The sequence below is a fragment of the Dryobates pubescens genome, chromosome 35 (assembly GCF_014839835.1).
Source record: "Dryobates pubescens isolate bDryPub1 chromosome 35, bDryPub1.pri, whole genome shotgun sequence".
Taxonomy (NCBI): domain Eukaryota; kingdom Metazoa; phylum Chordata; class Aves; order Piciformes; family Picidae; genus Dryobates; species Dryobates pubescens.
Genome location: NC_071646.1, coordinates 5,394,910 through 5,419,976, shown reverse-complemented (window position 1 = coordinate 5,419,976; position 25,067 = coordinate 5,394,910). Strand labels below are relative to the sequence as shown.

At 59.0% G+C, this 25,067-nt stretch overlaps 1 protein-coding gene across 1 annotated transcript; it reads right to left on the bottom strand.

Annotated features, from left to right (window-relative positions):
* Window positions 1–2,655: 2,655 nt before the first annotated feature.
* On the bottom strand, window positions 2,656–25,067 carry STK38 (serine/threonine kinase 38). The gene is made up of 14 exons (XM_054176578.1): window positions 24,950–25,067; window positions 21,297–21,429; window positions 16,710–16,761; window positions 16,433–16,555; window positions 15,169–15,252; window positions 14,214–14,337; window positions 12,368–12,522; window positions 11,119–11,221; window positions 10,156–10,217; window positions 8,480–8,597; window positions 6,969–7,092; window positions 5,514–5,609; window positions 5,189–5,283; window positions 2,656–2,872 (listed from the first exon to the last, which is right to left on the bottom strand). The coding sequence occupies exons 2-14, from the start codon at window positions 21,425–21,427 to the stop codon at window positions 2,742–2,744; spliced, it is 1,398 nt and encodes a 465-aa protein (XP_054032553.1). The 5' UTR covers window positions 21,428–21,429; window positions 24,950–25,067; the 3' UTR covers window positions 2,656–2,741.

The following is a 25,067-nucleotide window of genomic DNA, read 5'->3' as shown; positions in this document are numbered from 1 at the left end:
GAGCAGGGTTAGAGTGGGGCTGAGGAAGCAGCTCTTGAGTATGAGGCTGGGGAGAAGACACTGGAATAGGCTGCCCAGGGAGGCTGTGGCTGCCTCCTCCCTGGGGGTGTTCAAGACCAGGCTGGATGAGACCTTAAGCAGCTGAGGCTGGTTGAGATGTCCCTGCCCATAGCAGGGAGGTTGGAGCAGATGACCTCTGAGGTCCCCTCCAACCTAAACCCTTCTCTGCTGCTGCTGCTGAAGCAATCCTCCATGAGGGCACTCAGTTCAAACCCCATCTGGGTGAGAATGCCCTGCAAGCAGCTAGCAAACAGAAGCTTCACTGCCAACCCATTTCCCTCCCTTTCCTAATCTGGAGAGTTGGGGCTGAAGGTGCCTGGAAGCCTTCCTCCTCCTCCTGGGAGACTTTGCTCCCACTTGGTGTCTGCACAGCTGGCTGAGGCTCTCTCCTGTCTGTGCCATGCTCAGCACCAAGAGAAGTCTGCAAGAACCCAACCCAGTTCCACTCAGCACTTCCAGAAGCCTCAGACAGTTTCTATCCTCCCAACCAAACCAAACTCTAAATGCAAGCCTGGGACCAGGCAGGCCCCAAAGGTCCACCTGGCAGTGCAGAGGTAAGGACAGAAGATGAGCAAAGTGGAGCTCAGGGAGGGAAAGGAATCAGCAAAAAGCCTCTGCTCCAGGATCTGGAGGGGCTGGAAGGGGTCCAGAGCAGGGCCACGAGGAGGAGCAGAGGGCTGGAGCTGCTCTGCTCTGCAGACAGCCTGAGAGAGTTGGGGTTGTGCAGGCTGGAGAGGAGAAGGCTCCCAGCAGACCTCCTTGTGGCCTCCCAGGAGCTGAAGGGGGCTGCAGGAAAGCTGGGGAGGGACTTTGGAGGGGGTCAGGGAGGGATAGGCCTGGGGGGGATGGAGCAGAACTAGAAGTGGGGAGCTGGAGATTGGCTGTGAGGAAGAAGTTGTTGGCCAGGAGGGTGGTGAGAGCCTGGCACAGGCTGCCCAGGGAGGTGGTGGAAGCCTCCTGCCTGGAGGTGTTTGCAGCCAGGCTGGAGGTGGCTGTGAGCAACCTGCTGTGGTGTGAGGTGTCCCTGCCCATGGCAGGGGCTTGGAGCTGGCTGAGCCTGCAGCTCCCTTCCAGCCCTGCCAGCTCTGTGAACAAGCTCAGCTGAGGCAGAATCCTCCCTCCCTAAATGCAGCTCTGCTCTGAGGGACACCCAGGCAAGGAAAGGCACTTTGGGGCTCTCCTGGAGAGCAACCTGGTCAGAGGTGGATGCACTGCTAGAAGTGACCCCAGGCAAGCATCTGAGAGTGGACACAGTGGGTTCCACTGCCCCAGAAGTGACCCCAGCAGGCAGCATCTCTTTGGAAGGCTACAGGGACAGATGGTTCAGCCATGCCAACAGGAGAAGCCCTGCAAGGGAAAGCCAGAGAAGCCTCCAGGAGGATTCCTGGAAGGATCCAGCACTGTTCTGTTGCAATCCAAGAGCAAAAAGGCCACAGGAGATGGTTGGTTGCTTGTCTCTAAACCACACAGGAGCAGCAGCTCTTGGAAGTGGCCAAAAGATGGCAGCAGCAGGACCAGGAAACCTCAGGCCCGACCCAGCTGTGCCCAAGCTGCCCCCCAGGGCTCAGGTCCAGCGAATTTCCTTCCCTCTCTGCTCTAATTCCACATCCACTTCGTGCTCCCAGCTGTCTGCCACTGTCTCTGGCTCCATCCTGCCCCCCAGGAGCAGAAGGCTGCTGGTGCTTGGTGGGGGGAGGGGGGGAAGTGGCCTCCTTTTGCCTCCTTTCTCTTAGGGGGGAAGTGTTGCACAATGATTTAATGTAGAAAACCCCAAACCCCCCCAAAGCCACCAACATCTCAGGGCCTTGAGGGTCACTGTCCCAAAGTCATCTGCAGCTCAGTACCAGAAGTAAAGTGCATGGCAGCTGGAGGCCACTGCCAGGGAGGTGAGAAAGGCTACTCCAGAGGCTTCCAAGCAGCAGCAGCAGCAAACCCAGCACTGCAAACTCAAAGGTTAAGGCAATCCAAGTGAGGTCCTTCTGTGACAGCTTCCTTGGAGAGCTGTGGAGCTCCAGCTTCAGTTATTGCTTCGTTTCCTCTGTCCTGAAGTCCTCAGGCAGGGGGCAGGCAGGGCTGGCAGGTGGAGCTTGTTGCCTTCACCCAGGGCAGGGGTGGCAGGTGGAGCTTGTTGCCTTCACCCAGGGCAGGGCTGGCAGGAGCTTGTTGCCTTCACCCAGGGCAGGGCTGGCAGGGCTGGCAGGGCTGGCAGGAGCTTGTTGCCTTCACCCAGGGCAGGGCTGGCAGGAGCTTGTTGCCTTCACCCAGGGCAGGGCTGGCAGGGCTGGCAGGGCTGGCAGGTGGGAGCTTGTTGCCTTCACCCAGGGCTGGCGAGGAGGAGGCCTTGCCCTCACCCTCCTGAGGGGGCTGTACAGCCTGGCAGAGGATTTCCCAAAGGAGAACAGAAGCAGAAGAAGTAACAACCAACCAAAGTCCTGCTCCTGGAAGCAGCAGAGATGAGGCAGACTCCTGGGGGGAACTCCTGGTCAGCAGGGCAGGAAGGCAGCAAAGCTCCTCGGGAGGCAGCAGGAGCCTGCGGCAGCCTCCCAGCAGCCAGCAGCCCTCAAGCAGAGAGGGAGGTTAGAAACAAAACCCCAACAAAACACCAAGGCAGAGAGTTCTTTACTGGGTCTGGCCCCAAAGTGCAGGGGGAGGCTGGCCTGGCTGAGCAGCAGTCCCAGGCCTCACTTGCCTGCTTTCATGTAGGAGGGGATGGCCCCCCGGGCGGTCAGGCCCTCGAAGCGCTTGTAGGTGTAGTTGATGAACACCCAGTCCTTGTTCTTGTACTCGCCCTCGGGGTGGCTGCTTGCTGCCACTGCCAGCACAGGCAGGGGCAGGGGGGGGAAAACCCAAACAGACAGCAAATTAGCCTTTGAAGGTCCCAAGGTGAGGCCCTTGGTGCCGTGGTTTGGTTGCTCAGATGGTGCAGGGTGAGAGGTTGGACTCGGTGAGCTCTGAGCTCTTTGCCAACCTGGTTCATTCCATTCCTATCCCCTTCCATTCCTATCCTATCCCATTCCATCCCTATTCCTATCCCATTCCTATTCCCATTCCTTTTCTATTCCCCTTCCATTCCTATTCCTATCCCATCCCTATTCCTATCCCATTCCATTCCTGTCCTATTCCTATCCCTATCCCATTACTATGCCATTCCTATTCCCTTCCATTCCTAACCCCTTCCTATCCCCTCCCATTCCTATCCCTATCCCATTCCTCTCCCATCCCTATTCCTATCCCATTCCATTCCTATCCTATTCCTATCCCTATCCCATTACTATGCCATTCCTATCCCCTTCCATTCCTATCCCTATCCCATTCCTATCCCCTTCCATTCCTATTCCCATCCCATTCCTATTCCCATCCCATCCCTATCCCATCCCTATCCCATCCCTATGCCATTCCTATCCCCTTCCATTCCTATTCCTATCCCATCCCTATCCCATTCTCATCCCTATCCCATCCCCATTCCAAGCTTCCTACCAATCCCTGCCAGTGGGGTAAGGAGGAGAAGCTTCTAAGGCATCAAAGCCTCTCAAATTCTGAGTACAGAATGAACCAGGTTGGAACAGACCTCAGAGCTCATCCAGTCCAAGCTCTCCCCCAGCACCAGCTGAGCAACTCAGCCATGGCCCCAAGGGCCTCAGCCAGGCTCTTTTTAAACACTTCCAGTGCTCCCAGCAAGAGAGACTGGCCCTGGGGATGTGCTGCCCAGGGAGGTGGTGGAGTCCCCATCCCTGGAGGGGTTTAGGAAGAGCCTGGCTGAGGCCCTTGGTGCCATGGTTGGGTTGATCAGATGGTGCTGGGGGAGAGGTTGGGCTTGGTGATCTCAAAGGTCTCTTCCAACCTGGTTCATTCTGCACATCCCCAGGGCCAATCTCTCTTGCTGGGAAGAACTTTCTCCTCACCTCCAGCCTAACCCTCCCCTGGCACAGCTTGAGACTGTGTTCTCTTGTTCTGCTGCTGGGGGCCTGGGAGAAGAGCCCAACCCCCACCTGGCTCCAACCTCCCTGCAGGCAGTTGCAGAGAGCAAGAAGGTCTCCCCTGAGCCTCCTCTCCTGCAGGCTAAGCAACCCCAGCTCCCTCAGCCTCTCCTCCCAGGGCTGTGCCCCAGACCCCTCCCCAGCTTTGTTGCCCTTCTCTGGACACCTTCCAGCAGCTCAACCTCTTTCCTGCCCTGAGGAGCCCAGAGCTGGCCACAGGACTCCAGCTGTGGCCTCAGCAGTGCTGAGCACAGGGGCAGCATTGGTGCAGGCATCTGGGCTCTTTCTCCAAGGCCAGGCAAGAACTGCTGAGGGGTGGTTTGGGCAGGCATGGAGCAAGTGTGGCCATGCTTGGCCACACAAATCACAATCACTAAGGTTGGGAAAGCCCTCTAAGGTCAGCCAGGCCAACCATCAAGCCAGCACCACCATGGCCATCAAGCCATGGCCCCCAGTGCCATGGCCCCAGGCCTCCTGAGCACCTCCAAAGGCAAAGATCCTTTAGAGCTTCACATCCAAGCACCAACCCCTCCTGCCCCACCCTCCCCACACCTCCTTCACCAAACCCCAGATGTGCTGGCAGGAATCAGGCAGTGCCAGGGGGCCCTCACAGCACTGGGCTCAGAGGTCTTGCTGGGACCTGAACCTGCTGGCAGCTCTCTCTTGCCTGTGTGAGAGGCCCTTTCCCAGGCTGCTCCTACATCATTCCCAGGATCAGAGGATGTTAGGGGCTGGGAGTGACCCCTGGGCATCACTGAGTCCAAGCCCCCTGCCAGAGCAGGACCACAGCATCCAGCTGGGGCTTGGAAGCCCCCAGAGCAGGAGACTCCACAACCCCCCTGGGCAGCCTGCTGCAGGGCTCTGGGAGCCTCCCAATGCAGAAGTTCCTCCTCATGCTGAGCTGGAGCCTCCTGTGCTGCAGTTTCCACCCACTGCCCCTTGGCCTCTCCCAGGGCACAACTGAGAACCACCAAGCTGCATCCTGCCCCTCCTGAAACCCAAAGCACAGCTCACAGCCCCCTGCCACCCCCAGGCTGGCAGCTAACAGCTTGACAGTGACTGAACTCCCCCCCAGGATCCAGCAAGAGAGGGAAGCTGCCCCAGCCCCTGGCAGAGGGAGGGCTGTGTGCATGCAGCAGGAAGGCCTTTACCTGTTGGCTTAAGGATATCAGACTCTGGGAACTCATCAAAGTTGGAGGTGTCATCAATGCTTTTGATCTCTATGGAGATTGCAGCAGGCCTCTCCCTGCCAAGAAGAGCAGGCTCAGCATTAAGACAGCACAAAGCAGCAGCAAGCAGGACTCAGCCACCCCCCAGTGCTGAGCAGAATCAAAGACTGAAGGCACCTAAACCTCAGCACAGCTCCAGCTAAGGAACCAAGCAGCTCTGAGAGATGGGAAGTGCCAGGCAAGCTGCTCCCTTGCTCAAGGAGGAAGCAGAGAGGAGAGCAGCTGGCTGTGCTGCAGAGCTTCTTACCTGATGTGCTCCCAATCAACCCCTTCAAAGAATGGGTTACTCTTTATTTCCTCCACACCAGATGCACCAATTCTGTGCTCCCACTCACAGCAAAATCTGGGATGGAAGGAAGAATGAAAATGAAGGAAGAATGAGAAAGGAAAGCAGTTCCATCCAGGGAATGGAAGAGCTTTCTGGGCTGGGACTGCTGGGGGCAAACCAAAGGAGAAGGTGAAGGACTGCCCCTGCAGAACACAGAGCTATGCCCAGGGAGCTCAGCTGCCACAAGCAAGGCACAAGGCTGTGTCACAGCAGGGCCACCTCAGCACCACTGACAACATCTCCAGCCTGAAAAGCTCAAACATCTCTCCTCCTGCCCTGAGAACAGGGAAGGGGCTGCCAGCATCAGTGGAGGGGCAGCAGGCCCTGGGGCAGCACAGAACCACACCAGGCCAGGGCTTGGGAGGGCCCTCTGGAGATCACCCAGGCCAAGGCAGAGCAGCAGCACCCCGGGCAGGGCAGCCAGGAACACATCCAGGTGGGGCTGGGAAGTGCCCAGGGAAGGAGACTCCACAGCCTCCCTGGGCAGCCTGGGCCAGCAGCCTCCCAGCACAGCAGCTCCATGGCTGTGGTGGGCAGCCAGCTCTGGCAGGACTGGAGCTGCCTGCAGGAGGAGCTGGCAGGCAAAACAAAGAGCAGCAACATTCCTGGGTGGAAAGAATTCACATGGGATGGGTTGGCTTGGAAGGGACCTTCAAGCTCAGCCAGCTCCAAGCCCCTGCCCTGGGCAGGGACAGCTGCCCCCAGCCCAGGCTGCTCCAGGCCTCATCCAGCCTGGCCCTGAGCACCTCCAGGCAGGAGGCAGCCACAGCCTCCCTGTGCAGCCTGTGCCAGGCTCTCCCCAGCCTCACTCTCAAGATTCTTTTCCTCATCTCCTGTCTCAACCTCTGCTCCTCAAGCTTCAGTGCATTCCCTCTCACCCTGTCCCTCCCAGCTCTCCTGCAGCCCTTTCCCTCACTGGAAGGCTGCCCCAAGGTCCCCCAGTGACCTCTCCAGGCTGCACAGCCCCAGCTCTCCCAGCCTGTCCCCACAGGGGAGGCTCTCCAGCCCCCTGATCATCTCTGTGGCCTCCTCTGGAGCTGCCCCAGCAGTTCCCTGTCCTTATGCTGGGGCCCCCAGAACAGGAGGCAGTGCTGCAGGTGGGGGCTGAGCAGAGGGGCAGCTTTGCCAGACTAACAGCACCCACAGGGCAGCTCCTGTTGGGTCTGGTTCACAGCTGGGGCTCTGCTACATGGCCCCTGAGACACAAATGTGTTTGAGAAGGGAGTTCAGCATCTGCTGCTTGGGCACCACAAGAGGCAGCTGTCAGAAGCAGCAGGGTTCTGCCACATGAAGCAAGCCATGAGAGGTACACAGCACAGTGTGCAGGACAAGACACTCAGCACTGCAGTAAGTGGCAAACCATAAGGCTGGCACCTTAAAATAAGATCCTTTGCTTTATCAGAGATGGGAACCTCTGGGGGAAAGGTCAGAGTCTCTTTCCAGTTCATTACTTTCTTGTAGGTCTCCTGAGGAGTCTCTGAGCAGAAAGGAGGATAACCTGCAAAGGGAGAGAGGAGCTGTGTGAAGGGCTCAGCTTGGGAGGGACCCCAGAGATCATCTGCTCCAACCCCCCTGCCACAGCCAGGGAGGCCTCTCACCCTCACCCAGCTGCTCCAGGCCTCATCCAGCCTGGCCCTGAGCACCTCCAGGCAGGAGGCAGCCACAGCCTCCCTGGGCAGCCTGCATCACAGTACCACAGAATCACCAAGGCTGGAAGAGACCTTGAGGGTCATGGAGTCCAAGCTGGCACCACAGACCTCATGGCTAGAGCATGGCTCCAAGGGCCACATCCAAGCCCCTCCTGAACCCCTCCAGGGATGGGGACTCCACCACCTCCCTGGGCAGCACATCCCAAGGGCTAACAACTCTCTCTGGGAAGAACTTTCTCCTCACCTCCAGCCTAAACCTCCCCTGGCACAGCTTGAGACTGTGGCCTCTTGTTCTGCTGCTGCTTGCCTGGCAGAAGAACCCAACCCCCCCCTGGCTCCAACCTCCCTTCAGGCAGTTGCAGAGAGCAAGAAGGTCTCCCCTGAGCCTCCTCTTCTGCAGGCTAAGCAACCCCAGCTCCCTCAGCCTCTCCTCCCAGGGCTGTGCCCCAGACCCCTCCCCAGCTTTGTTGCCCTTCTCTGGACACCTTCCAGCAGCTCAACCTCTTTCCTGCCCTGAGGAGCCCAGAGCTGGCCACAGGACTCCAGCTGTGGCCTCAGCAGTGCTGAGCACAGGGCAGGATGAGCTCCCTGCTGCTGCTGGCCACACTCTGCCTGCTCAGGCCAGGCTGCCCTTGGCCTTCTTGGCCCCCTGGGCACACTGCTGGCTCCTGTTCAGGCGGCTGTCAATCAGCACCCCCAGGTCCCTCTCTGCCTGGCTGCTCTCAGCCTCTCTGCCCCCAGCCTGTAGCTCTGCCTGGGGTTGCTGTGGCCAAAGTGCAGCACCAGAGTCTCAGCAGCCTCACACTGCAGAGCTTCTTCCTCAGCTCCAGTCCAACCCTGCTGTGCCTCAGCTGCACACCATTCCCTGTCCTGGCTCCAGACCCCTCAGGGAAAGCCTCTCTGCAGCCTTCCTGCAGGATCCCTCCAGGTCCTGGCAGGCAGCTCTGAGGTCCCCCTGGAGCCTTCTCTCCAGGCTGCACAGCCCCAGCTCCCTCAGCCTGTGCTCAGGGCAGAGCTGCTCCAGCCCTGGGAGCATCTCTGTGGCCTCCTCTGGCCTCACTCCACAGCTCTGTGTCCTTCTCCTGCTGGATGAAAACAGTTCCTGTGGCTACCAGCAGACAGCTCACAACCCATGCAAGGAGTGGGGGCTCTGAGGCCCTGAGCCCAGCCCCTCAGTGCCCCCAGGAGCTGCAGCACAGCTGCTGGCCAGGCCCTGGGGCACTGCTGGCTCCTTACCAATCAGCATCTCGTACATGATGACCCCAAGGGACCACCAGTCACACAGCTTGTTGTAGCCAGTCTGCAGGAAGACTTCAGGGGCAATGTAGTCTGGGGTGCCCACAGTAGAGAAGGCCTGGAACAGACACCAGCAGTTAGGAACCCTGAGGGACAGCTGGCAGTGGGGACTCCCAGAGGCCTTCTGCTGGGCACACCCTGACTGCCTCTGAGATCCTTCAGCTACCTGCTCTGAAGCTCTTGTGCAGAGACAAAAGCCATCAGAGAGTCCCAGATCCATGCAAGGGCTTGGGTTGGAAGGGACCTTAGGGACCCTCCAGCTCCAACCCCCTGCCATGCCCAGGGACCCCTCCCCCCAGCCCAGGCTGCTCAGGGCCTCATCCAGCCTGGCCCTGAGCACCTCCAGGCAGGAGGCTTCCACCACCTCCCTGGGCAGCCTGTGCCAGGCTCTCACCACCCTCCTGGCCAACAACTTCTTCCTCACAGCCAATCTCCAGCTCCCCACTTCCAGTTCTGCTCCAGCCCCCCCAGTCCTGTCCCTCCCTGACCCCCTCCAAAGTCCCTCCCCAGCTTTCTTGGAACCCCCTTCAGATCCTGGAAGGCCACAATGAGGTCTGGCTCTCCCCAGCCTCACTCTCAAGAGCTTCTTCCTCCTCTCCAGTCTCAGTCTGCCCTCTCCCAGCCCCAGGCCATTGTCCCTTCTCCTGCCACTCCCAGCCCTTGCCCAAAGTCCCATCCTGGATTTCTTGTAGCCCCTCCAGGTTCAGCTCTCAGGAGGGAGTCCTGAACTGCCTCCAGGGGCAAGGCAGCACTCTGTGTGTGGCCTGGGGAGCCCCTGTGCTGTGCTGAGTGTGGCCAGAGCTGGGGCTCAGCTGGGGGGCAGCAGAAGAAGGCCTGAGGGGTGGCACTGCTCCCTTGGACAGGAGGGCAGGGAAGCCTTCATGGCAGCACTGCTGGGAGCTCAGCAGGGGCTCCAGGCCTCTGCCCCTGCCCTCAAGGCTTCTCTCCCCCCTGCCCCCTTGCCTCTCTCTTCCCCCTTGCCTCTCTCTTCCCCCTTGCCTCTCTCTTCCCCCTTGCCTCTCTCTTCCCCCTTGCCCCCCAGGCCTCTCTCTTCCCCCTTGCCTCTCTCTTCCCCCAGGCCTCTCTCTTCCCCCTTGCCTCTCTCTTCCCCCTTGCCTCTCTCTTCCCCCTTGCCTCTCTCTTCCCCCTTGCCTCTCTCTTCCCCCTTGCCCCCCAGGCCTCTCTCTTCCCCCTTGCCTCTCTCTTCCCCCTGGCCTCTCTCTTCCCCCTGGCCTCTCTCTTCCCCCTTGCCTCTCTCTTCTCCCTTGCCTCTCTCTTCCCCCAGGCCTCTCTCTCCCCCTTTGCTCCCCCCCAGGCCTCTCTCTCCCCCTTTGCTCCCCCCCAGGCCTCTCTCCCCCCCTTTGCTCCCCCCCAGGCCTCTCTCCCCCCCTTTGCTCCCCCCCAGGCCTCTCTCCCCCCCTTTGCCCCCCAGGCCTCTCTCCCCCCCTTTGCTCCCCCCCAGGCCTCTCTCCCCCCCTTTGCTCCCCCCCCAGGCCTCTCTCCCCCCCCTTTGCTCCCCCCCCAGGCCTCTCTCTCCCCCTTGCCCCCCAGGCCTCTCCCCCCTGGCCTGCAGCAGCCCAGCAGGGAACACCTCCAGGCAGGTGGAAGGGACTCACCAGCTGCCTTCTGTTCCTCTTCCAGGTCTCTGCTTTCCTTTTGGAGTTCATGTTCTGGAAAGCTGAAGGAGGTTGGGAAGCATCACTGAGCCCTGCTGCAGCCTTGCTCAGAGTGCACCACAGGATCAGGGACTCATAAAATGCTTTGGCTGGGAAGGGAGCTGCAGAGCTCCTCCAGTGCAGCCCCCAGGGCCATCCCCAGCCCCAGCAGGCTGCTCCCAGCCCCAACCAACCTGCCCTGCACTGGTGCCAGCCCTGGGGCAGCTCCCAGCAGAGGTTCTGAGCCCTGAAGCCCAGAGGCTGAGTGGCTGACAGCAGAGGGTTAAACCTGGAGCAGAGGCAGCCTCAGGTCCAGAGATCCCCTTTGGGTTCTGGGGAGGTGAATTGCCCTGGAGAAGGTTCTAAGGGGAGCTGGGTTGGCTCTGAGCTTCTGTCCCAACCACAGCAGGCTGCTCCCAGCCCCAACCAACCTGCCCTGCGCTGGTGCCAGCCCTGGGGCAGCTCCCAGCTCTCTGGGCAGCCTGGCACAGGCTCTCCCCACCCTCAGCACCAAACATTTCTCCTTCTCTCCACTCTCCATCTGCCTCTTCCAGCTCCAAACCATTCCAACCCCCTGGAGAAAATCCCTGAGCATTCCAGGGTTCTGGAATGAGCATTCCAGCATTCTGTGCTCCCTGAGGAATCCAAGCAGCACACAGGGCCCAGCCAGCACCTCCCCAGCCCCACTGAGGCTCCATCCAAGCTTTACTGCACACAGGAAGGAGACCTCCTGGGCAGGTTGGACTAAGTGGAGTGGTTTTGCTGAAGCTGTGCTACAGACAAACAGAATCACAGCCCAGGATGCCACATTCACCCTGAGACCCTCCCCAGCATGGCCTCCCACAGCCTCCCAGTGGTGTGAGGGCTGTCAGTGCACAGCTGCCCTGCTGAGGGGCACCCAGCTGCTGCAGGCAACCAACTTACTGAAGTCACTTGGGAGGCTGTGGTTCAGGTTCCTGTAGAACTCTGTCCTGTGAGCTTTCTTCAGGCCAGTGCAGAGACCAAAGTCTGAGAGCTTCACATGGCCCTGGAAGCCAACAAACCAAGAGACAAGCCCAGCCTGAGGCAGCAGCACAGCAAAAGGAGCTCTGCTGCCTCTCCCCCTGCCTTTATCCTGTACCAGGAACCAAAGCTCTCCTGGCTGCACCCTGGGTGTGCAACAGAGGCTCAAGCATCCACTGCATGCAGAGAGAGAGGCCCAGGAGCTGCTGGCTTCAGGCACCTGCTGCTCCTGCAAGCTCCTGACTGCTGCAGAGGGAACAGCAAAGCTCTGCAGAGGGAGCTGCAGGCCCTGCCTTGTGCCTTGACTTCAGTGGGTGAGAAGGAACACACTAAATTCAGACACTCAGGGAAGGGTTGGGGCTGGAAGGGACCTTAAAGATCATGAAGGGACAGGAAAAGCTTCTGTGAGAGTGCCAGAGGAACTGCTCTGAGCATCCTGAGCATTGCCCAGGTTAAGAGGCAGGGAACTGCTGGAGAGAGTCCAAGTGAGGGCCACAAAGCTGCTGAGGGGCCTGGAGCAGCCCTGGCAGCAGCAAAGGCTGAGAGCCCTGGGGCTGGGAGCCTGCAGCAGAGCAGCCCCAGAGGGCAGCTGAGCAATGCTCAGCAAGAGCTCAAGGAGCATGGGTGCCTGAAGGGGTTGGCCAGCAGGGCCAGGGAGGTTCTCCTCCCCCACTACTCTGCCCTGCTGAGACCTTGTCTGGAGCCCTGGGTCCAGTTTTGGGTTCCCCAGTGCAAGAGAGACAGGGAACTGCTGGAGGGAGGCCAGGGGAGGCTTATGAGGATGATGAAGGCACTGAAACATCTGTCTGGTGAGGAAGGACCTGGGGCTGTTGAGCCTGGAGCAGAGCAGGTCCCCTGTGGGGACTAAAGGCTGGGGGGCAAGAGGCTGGGGCCAGACTCTGCTCAGTGGTGCCCAGGGCCAGGCCAAGGGGCACAAAGTGGCAGCCAGGAGGTTCCACCTGAACAGGAGGGAGAAACTTCTTTGGTGTGAGGCTGCTGGAGGCCTGGAGCAGGACCCCTCCCCCCCAGCCCAGGCTGCTCAAGGCCTCATCCAGCCTGGCCCTGAACCCCTCCAGGTCAGCACTCAAAATTCCAAGCCCTGCCTCCTCTTCAGGCAGCAAAGCACAAGGCCTGCTCCCTCCCCAGCCCCTGGGCAGTGGGGAGCACCTGCCTTGCTGTCCAGCAGGAGGTTGTCTGGTTTGATGTCTCGATGGATGAAGCCCAGCTGGTGGATGGAGTCGATGGCCAGCACGGTCTCAGCGATGTAGAACTGAGTCTCCTCCTCTGTCAGGGTGTCCTTTTTCATCAGCAGTGTCATCATGTCCCCTGGAAAGCCCCCACAGCAGCAAAGGTCAGGACAGACAGGCACACAAACTCCCCTCCTGCTAGGCTGGGATGTCCCCAAGGAGAAACCCAAGCCCCTGGAAGCCTCAGGGAATCCAAAGTGGTTTCACATCCAGCTCGAGGCAGCTCCCCCAGCAGCCCTGTGCCAAACCCTGGAGCAGTCTCTCCTCACAGAGGGCTGGAGTGGGCCTCAGAGATGGGAACAGGGAAGAAGGACAAGGGGAAACAGCCTCAAGGTGTGCCAGGGGAGGGTTAGGTTAGGCTGAGGGCTGCAGGGAGCTGGGAATTGGATGGAAGGGACCTTAAAGATCATCTGCTCCAACCTCCCTGCCATGGGCAGGGACACCTCCCAGCTAGGCTCAGCAGGCCTCTTCTCCCTGCTGTCAGGTGACAGAACAAGACAAAATGCCCTGAAATTGTGCCAGGGGAGGCTGAGGTTGGAGAGGAGGCAAAATGTCTTTGCTGCAAGAGTGGTCAGGGCCTGGCAGAGGCTGCCCAGGGAGGTGGTGGAGTCCCCATGGCTGGAGGGGTTCAAGCAAGCTGCTGCCATGGCAGCTGGGGCCATGGTGTGGTGGCCATGGTGGGGTTGGGCTGATGTTGGCCTGGGTGATCCAAGAGGGCTTTGCCAACCCAAATGGTTCTCTGATTCTGTGACCATTGGGAGACAAACAGCAGCAGCAGCCTCTGGGAAGGAAAAGAGAGGACTTAAAGCTCTTTCTGCTGCAAGGCAGCCAGGAGGGAAAGGTCAGAAGAGCAAGAGCTGCTGATGCCATGGATCTACAGCCAGGCAGTGCATGGTGGGGAGAAGAACCAGCAGATCACTAAGGCCAAGTGTCAAACACCTGCAGCAAAACAACCCAAGCAGATATCCCTGAGCATGAGCACAGCAGCTCAGAGCACCCCAGAGCAGGAAGCTTTGCAGTGAGCTGTGCTCCAGTGTGGCAACCAAATCCACTCCAGAGGATCAGAGAATGGTCAGGGCTGGAAGGGACCTTGAGGATCCCACAGCTTGAGACTGTGGCCTCTTGTTCTGCTGCTGCTTGCCTGGCAGAAGAGCCCAACCCCCACCTGGCTCCAACCTCCCTTCAGGGAGTTGCAGAGAGCAAGAAGGTCTCCCCTGAGCCTCCTCTCCTGCAGGCTAAGCAACCCCAGCTCCCTCAGCCTCTCCTCCCAGGGCTGTGCCCCAGACCCCTCCCCAGCTTTGTTGCCCTTCTCTGGACACCTTCCAGCAGCTCAACCTCTTTCCTGACCTGAGGAGCCCAGAGCTGGCCACAGGACTCCAGCTGTGGCCTCAGCAGTGCTGAGCACAGGGCAGGATGAGCTCCCTGCTGCTGCTGGCCACACTCTGCCTGCTGCAGGCCAGGATCATAGAATCACAGAGCTGCCAGGGCTGGAAGGGAGCTCCAGGCTCAGCCAGCTCCAAGCCCCTGCCATGGGCAGGGACACCTCACACCACAGCAGGTTGCTCACAGCCACCTCCAGCCTGGCTGCAAACACCTCCAGGCAGGAGGCTGCCACCACCTCCCTGGGCAGCCTGTGCCAGGCTCTCACCACCCTCCTGGGGCAGAGCTTCTTCCTCACATCCCATCTGGATCCATCCCAGCCTGCACTTGCAGCCAAGTGAGAACTCCACAGACAGAAGGGCCTCAGCCTCTTGGTTTGAGGCAAGTTACCTCCAGGCAGGAACTCCATGATGAGGTAGAGGTTTAGCTTGTCCTGGAAGCTGTAGAACATCTTCACCACCCACAGGCTGTCAGCCTCCACCAGGATGTCTCTCTCTGCACGGATGTGGCCAACCTGCAGGGGAGAGAGGATTGGGTTCCTGCCAGGCCTGCAGCTGGATTAAGATCTCTCTCACAGCCAACTCAGATCTTGCACTGCAAAGCATCAAACGTTGCACAGCTAGCAGCCAGGCTCCTGCAGGAGGGCAGAGACACCACCAGCAAGCCCTCCAGAGTTAAAGCCTTCCATGGCTAAGCCTGTCCCAAATCCAAGCCCAAAGTGCTGCTTCTGAGAACAAGAGGCAGAAGCTTGCACTCAGCTTTCCCTGCTCAGAATGCTTGGGGGGGGTTGTCCCCACACCAACCCCCTTTCACCCCTCAGTGTGGTTGCCTTCCAGAGGGACCTGGACAGGCTGCAAAGCTGAGCCCAAGACCTCAGGAGGTTCAACAAGGCCAAGGTCCTGCAGCTGGCTCAGGGTAATCCCAGGCACAACTCCAGGCTGGGGGAGGAGAGGCTGAGAGCAGCCCTGAGGAGAAGGCCCTGGGGGTGTCAGGTGGTGCCAAAGTCCCCAGGGGCCAGCAGTGGTCCCTGGCAGCCCAGAGCCAGCTGAGTGCTGAGCTGCAGGGAGAGCAGCAGCACAGGGAGGGGATTCTGCCCCTCTGCTCTGCTCTGCTCAGCCCCCACTGCCTCCAGCTCTGGGGGGCCCAGCACAAGCAGGACCTGGAGCTGCTGGAGAGGCTCCAGAGGAGGCCACAGAGATGAGCAGAGGGCTGAGAACCTCCCCTGTGGGGAAAGGCTGGGAGAGTTGGAGCTGGCTGGGGCCAGCCTCTGGCCAGTGGTGCCCAGGACAAGGGGCAATGGGCACACACTGGGGGCCAGAGAGCAGCACCCAGGGCTGCTTCTCACCTGCTCCTTCTCCAGCATGTCAGCCTTCCTCAGGATCTTCATGGCATAGACATGGCCTGTGTCCTTCTTCTGCACCAGCCTCACCTAGGGAGCAAACACAGAGGGAAGCCAAGCAGAGCATCAGCAGCACAGCTGCTGACAGAGGTGGAGGCCCTGGATGCCATCGCTGTGGGCCCTGCTGTGCGCCGCTGCTGCTGACCACACACAGCCCCAGAGGGCCCTGGCTGGGAAGGGACCTCCAGAGCTCCCCCAGTCCACCCCCTGCCCTCAGCAGGGACATCCTCAGCTGCTCACAGCCCCAGGCAACCTGACCTGCAGTGGTGCCAGGCATCTCTGAATGGCAGGGACTGGAAGGGACCTCCAGAGCTCATCCAGTCCAAGCCCCTGCCAGAGCTCCATCACCCAGGGCAGGGCACCCAGGAACACAGCCAGGGGGGTTTGGATGGCCCCACAGAAGGAGGCTCCACAGCCTCTCTGGGCAGCCTGCTCCAGGCTCCAGCACCCTCACAGGGACAAGGTTTTCCCTCCTGTTCCCCTGGCAGCTCCTCTGCTCCAGCTTGCCCCCAGTGCCCCTTGTGCTCTCCTTGGGCATCCCTGAGCAGAGCCTGGCTCCAGCCCTGCACATCTGGTGCTGGTCCATCCCATCCCATTCCATCCCATCCCACTCCATCCCATTCCATTCCACTCCATCCCATCCCATCCCATCCCACCCCATCCCATCCCATTCCATCCCATCCCACTCCATCCCATCCCATCCCACTCCATCCCATTCCATTCCACTCCATCCCATCCCATCCCACTCCATCCCATCCCATCCCACTCCATCCCACTCCATCCCATCCCATCCCATTCCATCCCATCCCATCCCACTCCATCCCATCCCATCCCACTCCATCCCACTCCATCCCATCCCATCCCATTCCATCCCATCCCATCCCACTCCATCCCATCCCATCCCACTCCATCCCATCCCATCCCACTCCATCCCACTCCATCCCATCCCATCCCATTCCATCCCATCCCACTCCATCCCATTCCATTCCACTCCATCCCATCCCATTCCATCCCATCCCATTCCATTCCATCCCATCCCATTCCCTCTTTATCCCCAGCCACGAGGGCAGCCCTCAGGGCTCCTCTGCTCCCAGCCCCAGCTCCCTCAGGCTGTGCTCACAGGCAGATGTTGCACTGCCTGCAGCAGCTCTGTGCTGGACTCTCCCAGGCAGCTCCCTGCAATGCTCTGAGTCATCCCTCCAGGCCTTACCTCTCCAAATGCTCCTCTGCCAATCACTTTCAGCGACTCAAAGTCCTCCAGGCCCAGCCTGGTCCTCTTCAGGCGAAGGAACTCTGTCTCCTTCTGGGCATGTGCTGACCTCCTGATCCTCTTCTGGAGGTTAGGGAGGGGGAAAAAAACCCCAAAGCACAATGAGAATTCTGCAAGGAGGGCTCCAGAGAGAGCACAGCAGCTCCACATCAAGCTGGCAACTCTCCATTCATGGGAGAAACCCACCTGGAGCAAGGCCACCCCCCACAGGCCTTACCTCTTCATCTTTTAAGCCTTCTTCTTCCATCATTTGTTCCAGCTTCTTTTGTCTAGAGCAGAGACAAGGCAGACAAAGACTGAGCCACTGATGGTGTTTCAGGAACATCATAGAATCACCAAGGTTGGAAGAGACCTCAGAGATCATCAAGTCCAAGCTGGCACCACAGACCTCATGGCTAAACCATGGCACCAAGGGCCACATCCAAGCCCCTCTTGAACCCCTCCAGGGATGGGGACTCCACCACCTCCCTGGGCAGCACATCCCAATGGCTAACAACTCTCTCTGGGAAGAACTTTCTCCTCACCTCCAGCCTAAACCTCCCCTGGCACAGCTTGAGACTGTGTCCTCTTGTTCTGGGGCTGGGTGCCTGGCAGAAGAGCCCAACCCCCACCTGGCTACAACCTCCCTTCAGGCAGTTGCAGAGAGCAAGAAGGTCTCCCCTGAGCCTCCTCTCCTGCAGGCTAAGCAACCCCAGCTCCCTCAGCCTCTCCTCCCAGGGCTGTGCCCCAGACCCCTCCCCAGCTTTGTTGCCCTTCTCTGGACACCTTCCAGCAGCTCAACCTCTTTCCTGACCTGAGGAGCCCAGAGCTGGCCACAGGACTCCAGCTGTGGCCTCAGCAGTGCTGAGCACAGGGCAGGATGAGCTCCCTGCTGCTGCTGGCCACACTCTGCCTGCTGCAGGCCAGGCTGCCCTTGGCCTTCTTGGCCCCCTGGGCACACTCCAACAGCTCTGTGTCCTCCTTCTGCTGGGGACACCAGAACTTCTCTCTCTGACAGCCAGGCCAGAGCCCTCATACAGGTTTCAGGGGACACCTGGTGGAGTCCCCATCCCTGGAGGGGTTTAAATGCTGCATGGATGTGGTGCTGAGGGTGGGGTTTAGAATAGAATGGAATAGAATGGAATAGAATGGAATAGAATAGGATAGGATAGGATAGGATAGGATAGGATAGGATAGGATAGGATAGGATAGGATGGAATAGAATGGAATAGAATAGAATGGAATAGAATGGAATAGAATGGAATAGAATGGAATAGAATGGAATAGAATGGAATAGGATAGGATAGGATAGGATAGGATAGGATAGGATAGGATAGGATAGGATAGGATAGAATGGAATAGAATAGAATAGAATGGAATGGAATGGAATAGAATGGAATAGAATGGAATAGAATGGAATAGAATGGAATAGAATGGAACAGAACAGAACAAACCAGGTTGGAAGAGCCCTTCAAGATCATCATGTCCAACCCATCATCCAACACCACCTAATCAACTAAACCATGCAACCAAGCATCCTGTCAAGCAGTGGCAGTGGCTCAGCAGCAGTGGTGGGCCTGTGAGCTGTGGGTGAGTGTTGGCCTGGATGACCTCAGAGCTCTCTTCCCAGCTCAACAGCTCTCTGGTTCTGCTCCCTGTGTGCTTTCAGTGCTGTGAACACAAGGCAGACACCACACAAATTCCTTCTCCTCATGCACATCAGTCTTCACAAGATCCTCTTCCTGTCCCCTGCCCCACAGCACAGCTGCTGTGCCCTGATAAATGCTCTGGGTTATCACTCCCACAACCAGGCACTTGGAAAAGGCTTTGCCCTTACTCTGGTGCCCAGTGAGCCCAGCCCAGCCATGCTCTGGAAGGGCTTTGCCAACCTCAGTGCTTCCAGGCCTCCTTATGCTCAGACTTTCTGCACTCAGCTGCTGCAAGACCCAGAAGGGAACAGCTCAGCAGGAGCCAGCAATGCCAGGATTCCCCCAGGATATCCTCAGTGGGCCCCAGCTGCACTTTGGCCAACACCACTTCACCTCCTGATCACCCACCCCCAGGCACTCCTCCTGATCAACACAGCCTCACTCAGACACCCCACTGAGTTTGCTCAGCCCAAGGTTGGATCCTGGGCAGCCCCAACTCTGTCCCTGAGGTTTTAAGCAGCAGCAAAGAGCACTCAGAATAAAAAGCTATGGGGGGGGTGGGGGAGAGAACAGGAAGGACTTAAATCAGTGATTATTTTCTCTCTGGATTAGACCTCAGAGAGTCACAGAATGGTAGGGGTGGGAAGGGACCTTCAGAGAGCACCAGCAGCACTCTGAGCTGGGTTAGGAACTGGCTGGAGGCTGAGCCCAGAGAGTGGTGGTGAATGGTGCCACAGCCAGCTGGCAGCCAGGCACCAGTGGGGTGCCCCAGGGAGCAGTGCTGGGCCCCAGCCTCTTTAACATCTTCATTGATGATCTGAATGAGGGCATTGAGTCAGCCAGCAGCAAATGTGCAGATGACCCCAAGCTGGGGGCAGAGGTTGGGCAGTCAGAGGGCAGAAGGGCTCTGCAGAGGGACCTGGACAGGCTGCACAGATGGGCAGAGGCCAACAGGATGGCATTCAACAAGTGCCAGGGGCTGCACTTTGGCCACAGCAACCCCAGGCAGAGCTACAGGCTGGGGGCAGAGTGGCTGAGAGCTGCCAGGCAGAGAGGGACCTGGGGGGAGTGGTGGAGAGCAGCTGAACAGGAGCCAGCAGTGTGCCCAGGGGGCCAAGAAGGCCAAGGGCAGCCTGGCCTGCAGCAGGCAGAGTGTGGCCAGCAGCAGCAGGGAGCTCATCCTGCCCTGTGCTCAGCACTGCTGAGGCCACAGCTGGAGTCCTGTGGCCAGCTCTGGGCTCCTCAGGTCAGGAAAGAGGTTGAGCTGCTGGAAGGTGTCCAGAGAAGGGCAACAAAGCTGGGGAGGGGTCTGGGGCACAGCCCTGGGAGGAGAGGCTGAGGGAGCTGGGGTTGCTTAGCCTGCAGCAGAGGAGGCTCAGGGGAGACCTTCTTGCTCTCTGCAACTGCCTGCAGGGAGGTTGGAGCCAGGAAGGGGTTGGTCTCTTCTCTCTAGCAACTAGCAGCAGAACAAGAGGACACAGTCTCAAGCTGTGCCAGGGGAGGTTTAGGCTGGAGGTGAGGAGAAAGTTCTTCCCAGAGAGAGTTGTTAGCCATTGGAATGTGCTGCCCAGGGAGGTGGTGGAGTCCCCATCCCTGGAGGGGTTCCAGAGGGGATTGGATGTGGCACTGGGTGCCATGGCCTAGCCATGAGGTCTGTGGTGCCAGCTTGGACTGGATGATCTTTGAGGTCTCTTCCAACCTTGGTGATACTCTGAGACTGTGAGACTGTGATCTGTTGCAACCCCCTTGGCTAAAGCAGTGTCACCCACAGCAGCTTGCACAGGATGGCTTTGCTGGGGCCTGGGAAGGCTCCAGCCTTGCTTTGCTGGGGCCTGGGAAGGCTCCAGCCTTGCTCTGCTGGGGCCTGGGAAGGCTCCAGCCTTGCTTTGCTGGGAGCAAGATCTTTCTTTCCTCCTCTTGCCTGTTTTTAGGAGCTCTGGAGGAACTGATCATCTTCTGGCCCCCAAGGTTTGGCTGAAAGAAGCTGAAGTGTGAAGGAAAGATGGAGAATGGTAGGGGTTGGAAGGGACCTCTTGGAGATCATTGAGTCCAACCCCCCCTGGTGAGGTAAGGTCACCTACAGGTCCCACAGGAACACATCCAGGTGGGTTTGGAATGAGTCCAGAGATGGAGACTCCACCACCTCTCTGGGCAGCCTGCTCCAGGGCTCTGCCACCCTTCAATTAAAGAAGCTCCTCCTCATGTTCAGGTGGAACTTCTGGTGTTCAGTTTGTGCCCTTCACCCCTTGTCCTCTCCCTGGGCACCACTGAACCAAGCCTGGCCCCATCCTCCTGACCCCCCCCCTGGCAGTATTGCTCAGTACTGATCAGATCCCCCCCAGGCTGCTCTTCCCCAGACTGAACAGCCCCAACTCTCTCAGCCCTTCCTTATCAAGGCTGTTCCAGTCCCCTCAGCCCCCTGCAGCCCTTTGCTGTGCCCCCTCCAGCAGTTCTCTGTCTCTGTTGAACTGGGAAGCCCAGAACTGGACCCAGCACTCCAGCTGTAGCCTCACTAGGGCAGAGGAAGGTAGAAGCAAGACTTCTGTGTTGGATCACTTGTGAGATTCTGAGTGAGGGACTTCAAGAGATCCCCAAGTTCAGCTGACACAGATGGGAAGTGGATTCCTCACAGCAACCCCTCAGTGCCTGGAAAGCCTCATCCTTGGTCAGTCATCTCCACCCCATGGTATAACCCAAACTGAAACTGATGATCCAGAATGACAGAACCACAGAATGGCTCAGGCTGGAAGGGATCTCAGAGGTCATCAGCTCCAACCCCCCTGCCATGGGCATGGACACCTCTCACCTGGACTTGGATGCTCAAGGCCTCATCCAACCTGGCCCTGAACACCTCCCAGGCAGGAAGCATCCACAGCCTCCCTGGGCAACCTGTTCCAGTGTCTCCCCACCCTCACTCTCCAGAATTTCTTCCTCATCTCCAGCCTCAATCTGCCCTCTCCCAGCTCAAAGCCTTTGCCCCTCAGCCTTTCACTCCAAGCCCTTGTTGAAGGCCTCCATGCCAAGCCTCACCCAGGTGCCCATCTCTTAGGTACCCACTCAGCCAAACTGGTCCATTGTAGCTTTGGCTGCAGAAAGCTGCATGCAGTTAATGTGTGGTTGGCTCTCACCCAACTCTGGACAGAAAGCAAGGAGGGGTTTGGAAGGGCTTTGTTTACCTCATCTCTCTCTCCTCGTGCTGCGCAATGAGGTTGCTGTAGAAGTTCTCTAAGGTCACCTTGGTCATGGTAACTCTCTCCTTGGTGTGGTTACTCATGGAGGAGCAGGGTGTTGGGCCTGTCATTGCCATGGCTGTCAGGAAAGAGCAAGGGAGGAAATATTGAATGCTAAAAAGGAGAAGCAACCTTCAAGCCAGAGCTGCTGTCGGCTCAGCTGCCTCCTGCAGCCCTCAAGAGAAAGCCTTGGGGGTGCTGGGTGCTGAGCAGCTCCCCAGGAGCCAGCAGGGGCCTCAGCTGGGTGCTGGGCTGCAGACAGAGCAGGGTGGGCAGCAGGGCAGGAGAGGGGATTCTGCCCCTTGGCTCTGCTCTGCTGAGACCTCACCTCCAATCCTGCCTCCAGTTCTGGGTGCTGAGCAGCTCCCCAGGAGCCAGCAGGGCCCTCAGCTGGGTGCTGGGCTGCAGCCAGAGGAGTGTGGGCAGCAGGGCAGGAGAGGGGATTCTGCCCCTTGGCTCTGCTCTGCTGAGACCTCACCTCCAATCCTGCCTCCAGTGCTGGGTGCTGAGCAGCTCCCCAGGAGCCAGCAGTGCCCTCAGCTGTGTGCTGGGCTGCAGCCAGAGGAGTGTGGGCAGCAGGGCAAGAGAGGGGATTCTGCCCCTTGGCTCTGCTCTGCTGAGACCTCACCTCCAATCCTGCCTCCAGTGCTGGGTGCTGAGCAGCTCCCCAGGAGCCAGCAGGATCCTCAGCTGGGTGCTGGGCTGCAGCCAGAGCAGGGTGGGCAGCAGGGCAGGAGAGGGGATTCTGCCCCTTGGCTCTGCTCTGCTCAGACCTCACCTCCAATCCTGCCTCCAGTGCTGCTGTCCCCAGCAGGAGAAGGACACAGAGCTGCTGGAGTGAGGCCAGAGGAGGCCACAAAGATGCTCCAAGGGCTGATCATGAGCACAGGCTGAGAGCTGGGGCTGTGCAGCCTGGAGAAGACTCCAGAGGGACCTCAGAGCTGCCTGCCAGGACCTGAAGGGATCCTGCAGGAAGGCTGCAGAGAGACTTTCCATGAGGGTGTCTGGAGCCAGGCCAAGGGGGAAGGGTTTGGAGCTGAGGGAGAGCAGGGTTGGACTGGAGCTGAGGAAGAAGTTCTTCAGCATGAGGGTGGTGAGAGCCTGGCACAGGCTGCCCAGGGAGGCTGTGGCTGCCTCCTGCCTGGAGGTGTTCAGGGCCAGGTTGGATGAGCAAACACAGCCTGGGTGTCTGAGCTAAGCCTCAGTAAGGAACAGTCTTACAAAATAAAAGGTATGAAGTCAAACTTCCTGTTTTGAACATCTTTTTTGGGTTTTTTTTTTGATCTGAAAATAAGAGGGAAGGAAACTTAAGAAACATGATGCCTCAGAAACCACAAGTTCAGGCAGTGCTGTTGAGTGTTTCTCTCTCCCAATAGATTCTAGCCCTAACCAATGCTGAAACCCCAGAAATATCACAACTGAAACATCAAATCCAGTTCCTCTTCCTGTGACCCTTGCAGACATGACTCCATCAGTTGCCTGCTGCCTCCTCCCCTGTGGAATATCAAGATTCTGGAAGCTGTCTGGTGACAGAGCAGTTGTGGGGAGAGAGGCATTTGGCTGCTCTCACACAGAAACCTGGCAAAATCCAGAGGCACAGAGCAGGAGATGGAGCTCAAAGTGAGTAAAACCCAAGCCTCCTGCAAGGCTCCCACAGGCACACACTGGGCTTGGTGGCCTCTCACTCCAAGAAGGACATTGAGAGGCTGGAGCAGGGCCAGAGAAGGGCAGCAGCACTGGGGGAGGGTCTGGAGAGGAGCAGCTGAGGGAGCTGGGGGTGTTGAGCCTGGGGAAAAGGAGGCTGAGGAGAGACCTCATTGCTCCCTACAGCTCCCTGAGAGGAGGCTGGAGCCGGGTGGGGGTTGGGCTCTTCTCCCAAGGAACAAGAGACAGGACAAGAGGGAATGGCCTCAGGTTGCAGCAGGGGAGGTTTAGGTTGGACATGAGGAACAATTTCTGCCTCTCAAGGGTTGCCAAGGGCAGTGGTGGAGTCCCCATCCCTGCAGGGATTGAAAAGCCAGAGAGATATGGTGCTGAGGGACATGGGTTAGTGGTGACCTGGTAGTGTTGGATTAAGGCTTGGACTTGATGCTCTTAAAGGGCTTTTCCAACCAAAACCAATTCTGTGATTCCATGTTCCTCTCTGCTGGACTCTCTTACAGATGGGAGTGCCCCAGGCCCAGCTGGCAGCACATCCTCAGGGCATCTGTGACAACCCAGCTCTGCTTTCTAAAATCAAAGATCTGAAGTGTAAAACAACTTCTTCAAGGTTGCTCTCCTGGTCACCAGATAACTTTTCATAAGGGTGTCCAGCAAGGGGAGAAGGGGGAAAGGTCTGGTGCTGAGGGAGAGCAGGGTTAGACTGGAGATGAGGAAGAAGCTCTTCAACACAAGACTCTGGAACAGGTTGCCCAGGGAGGTTGTGGATGCTTCCTCCCTGGGAGTGTTAAAGGCTAGGGTGGATGAAGCCTGGAGCAGCCAAGTCCAGCTGAGAGGTGTCCCTGCCATGGGCAGGATGGAGCAGATGATCTCTGAAGTCCTTTCAAACCTGAGCCATCCTCTGATGATAACTCACAGTAAGCTAACCTGGTTTCACAACCAGCCCTCCAGACTGCAGACAAGGGCAGGTTGGACACTTCCCCTTCTGACACTGCCCAGGTGCCACCAAGGCTTTCAGTCGTTCTTCTCTGTTTTACTTTGTGCAGGTCTCTCCAAGGCACCAGAGCTGTGCCCTCACCAACCACCTCCTCTGCAGACACCAAGGGGTTTGCCTGCTGCAGTCACAGCCTCCTTGACGGAGCCCTCCAGCTGGGTGGGTCTGAGATGGAATCGCAGCTGGATGGAGGAGCGGCTCCGAGTGACACCACGCAAGGGCCGGGTGGCACTCTCCATGCACCCCCCGAGGAGATGGCACAGCACCCCCAGGTAAGTGTGAAAGCCAAGCCCCTGCCTTTCAGCTGCGAGAGAGCAGAGGGAAAATCACCCGGCAGGGGCTGCTTCCAAGGGGGTGCGGACAAAGGAAGAGAAGGGGAAGGAAGAAGGGACGGGGCTGGCAGCAGCAGTGCCAACCACCTGTTGGTGCCCGGGTGCCCTCCCTACAGGGACCGGCGCTCAGAGCCGACCGACACCCACGGCGGCGCTGCGATGGTGACGGAGCAGGATGCTCCCGGCACCGGCACCCGACCCAGAGGCAGCCTGCCCGGGGGCGGCGGCTCCGCGGCCCTTCGTGAGGCCCCGACCCGCCGCGCTGGCGGAGGAGCCGGACGGCAGCCCCGGGAGCAGACAAAAGGAGCCTGAGCTCCGCAGACAAGGGAGAGGAGAAGAAAGGACCTCCGCCGCTCTGGGCCCGCAGCGCCGACCCCCGGGGCAGCGGGGACCTCACGGACCCCGAACGCAGCGTCTCCCAACCAGACCCCACCGGACCCGCGGGCTACACGGGGGCCTCTCCCTACTCCCCCCGCCCCGGGAGAACAGAAGGGCCCCAGGAGGAGGGAAGAGGGCACGGAGGCGATGCAGACCGCCGCAGGGGGTGGGGAGTAGGGCGTGGGGGGAAAACACGGGGATCGCCACAGCAACAAGCGGGGGGGGGAGCTGCTTACCGGAGCCCCCCGGGAGGGGGGGAGGCGAGGAGCTGAAAGCGACGGCGGGATCCTGGTAACACGGAGCAGGGCGAAGCGGCCGCGGAGAGGCAGAGCGGAGCCGGTGAATGAGTCAGGA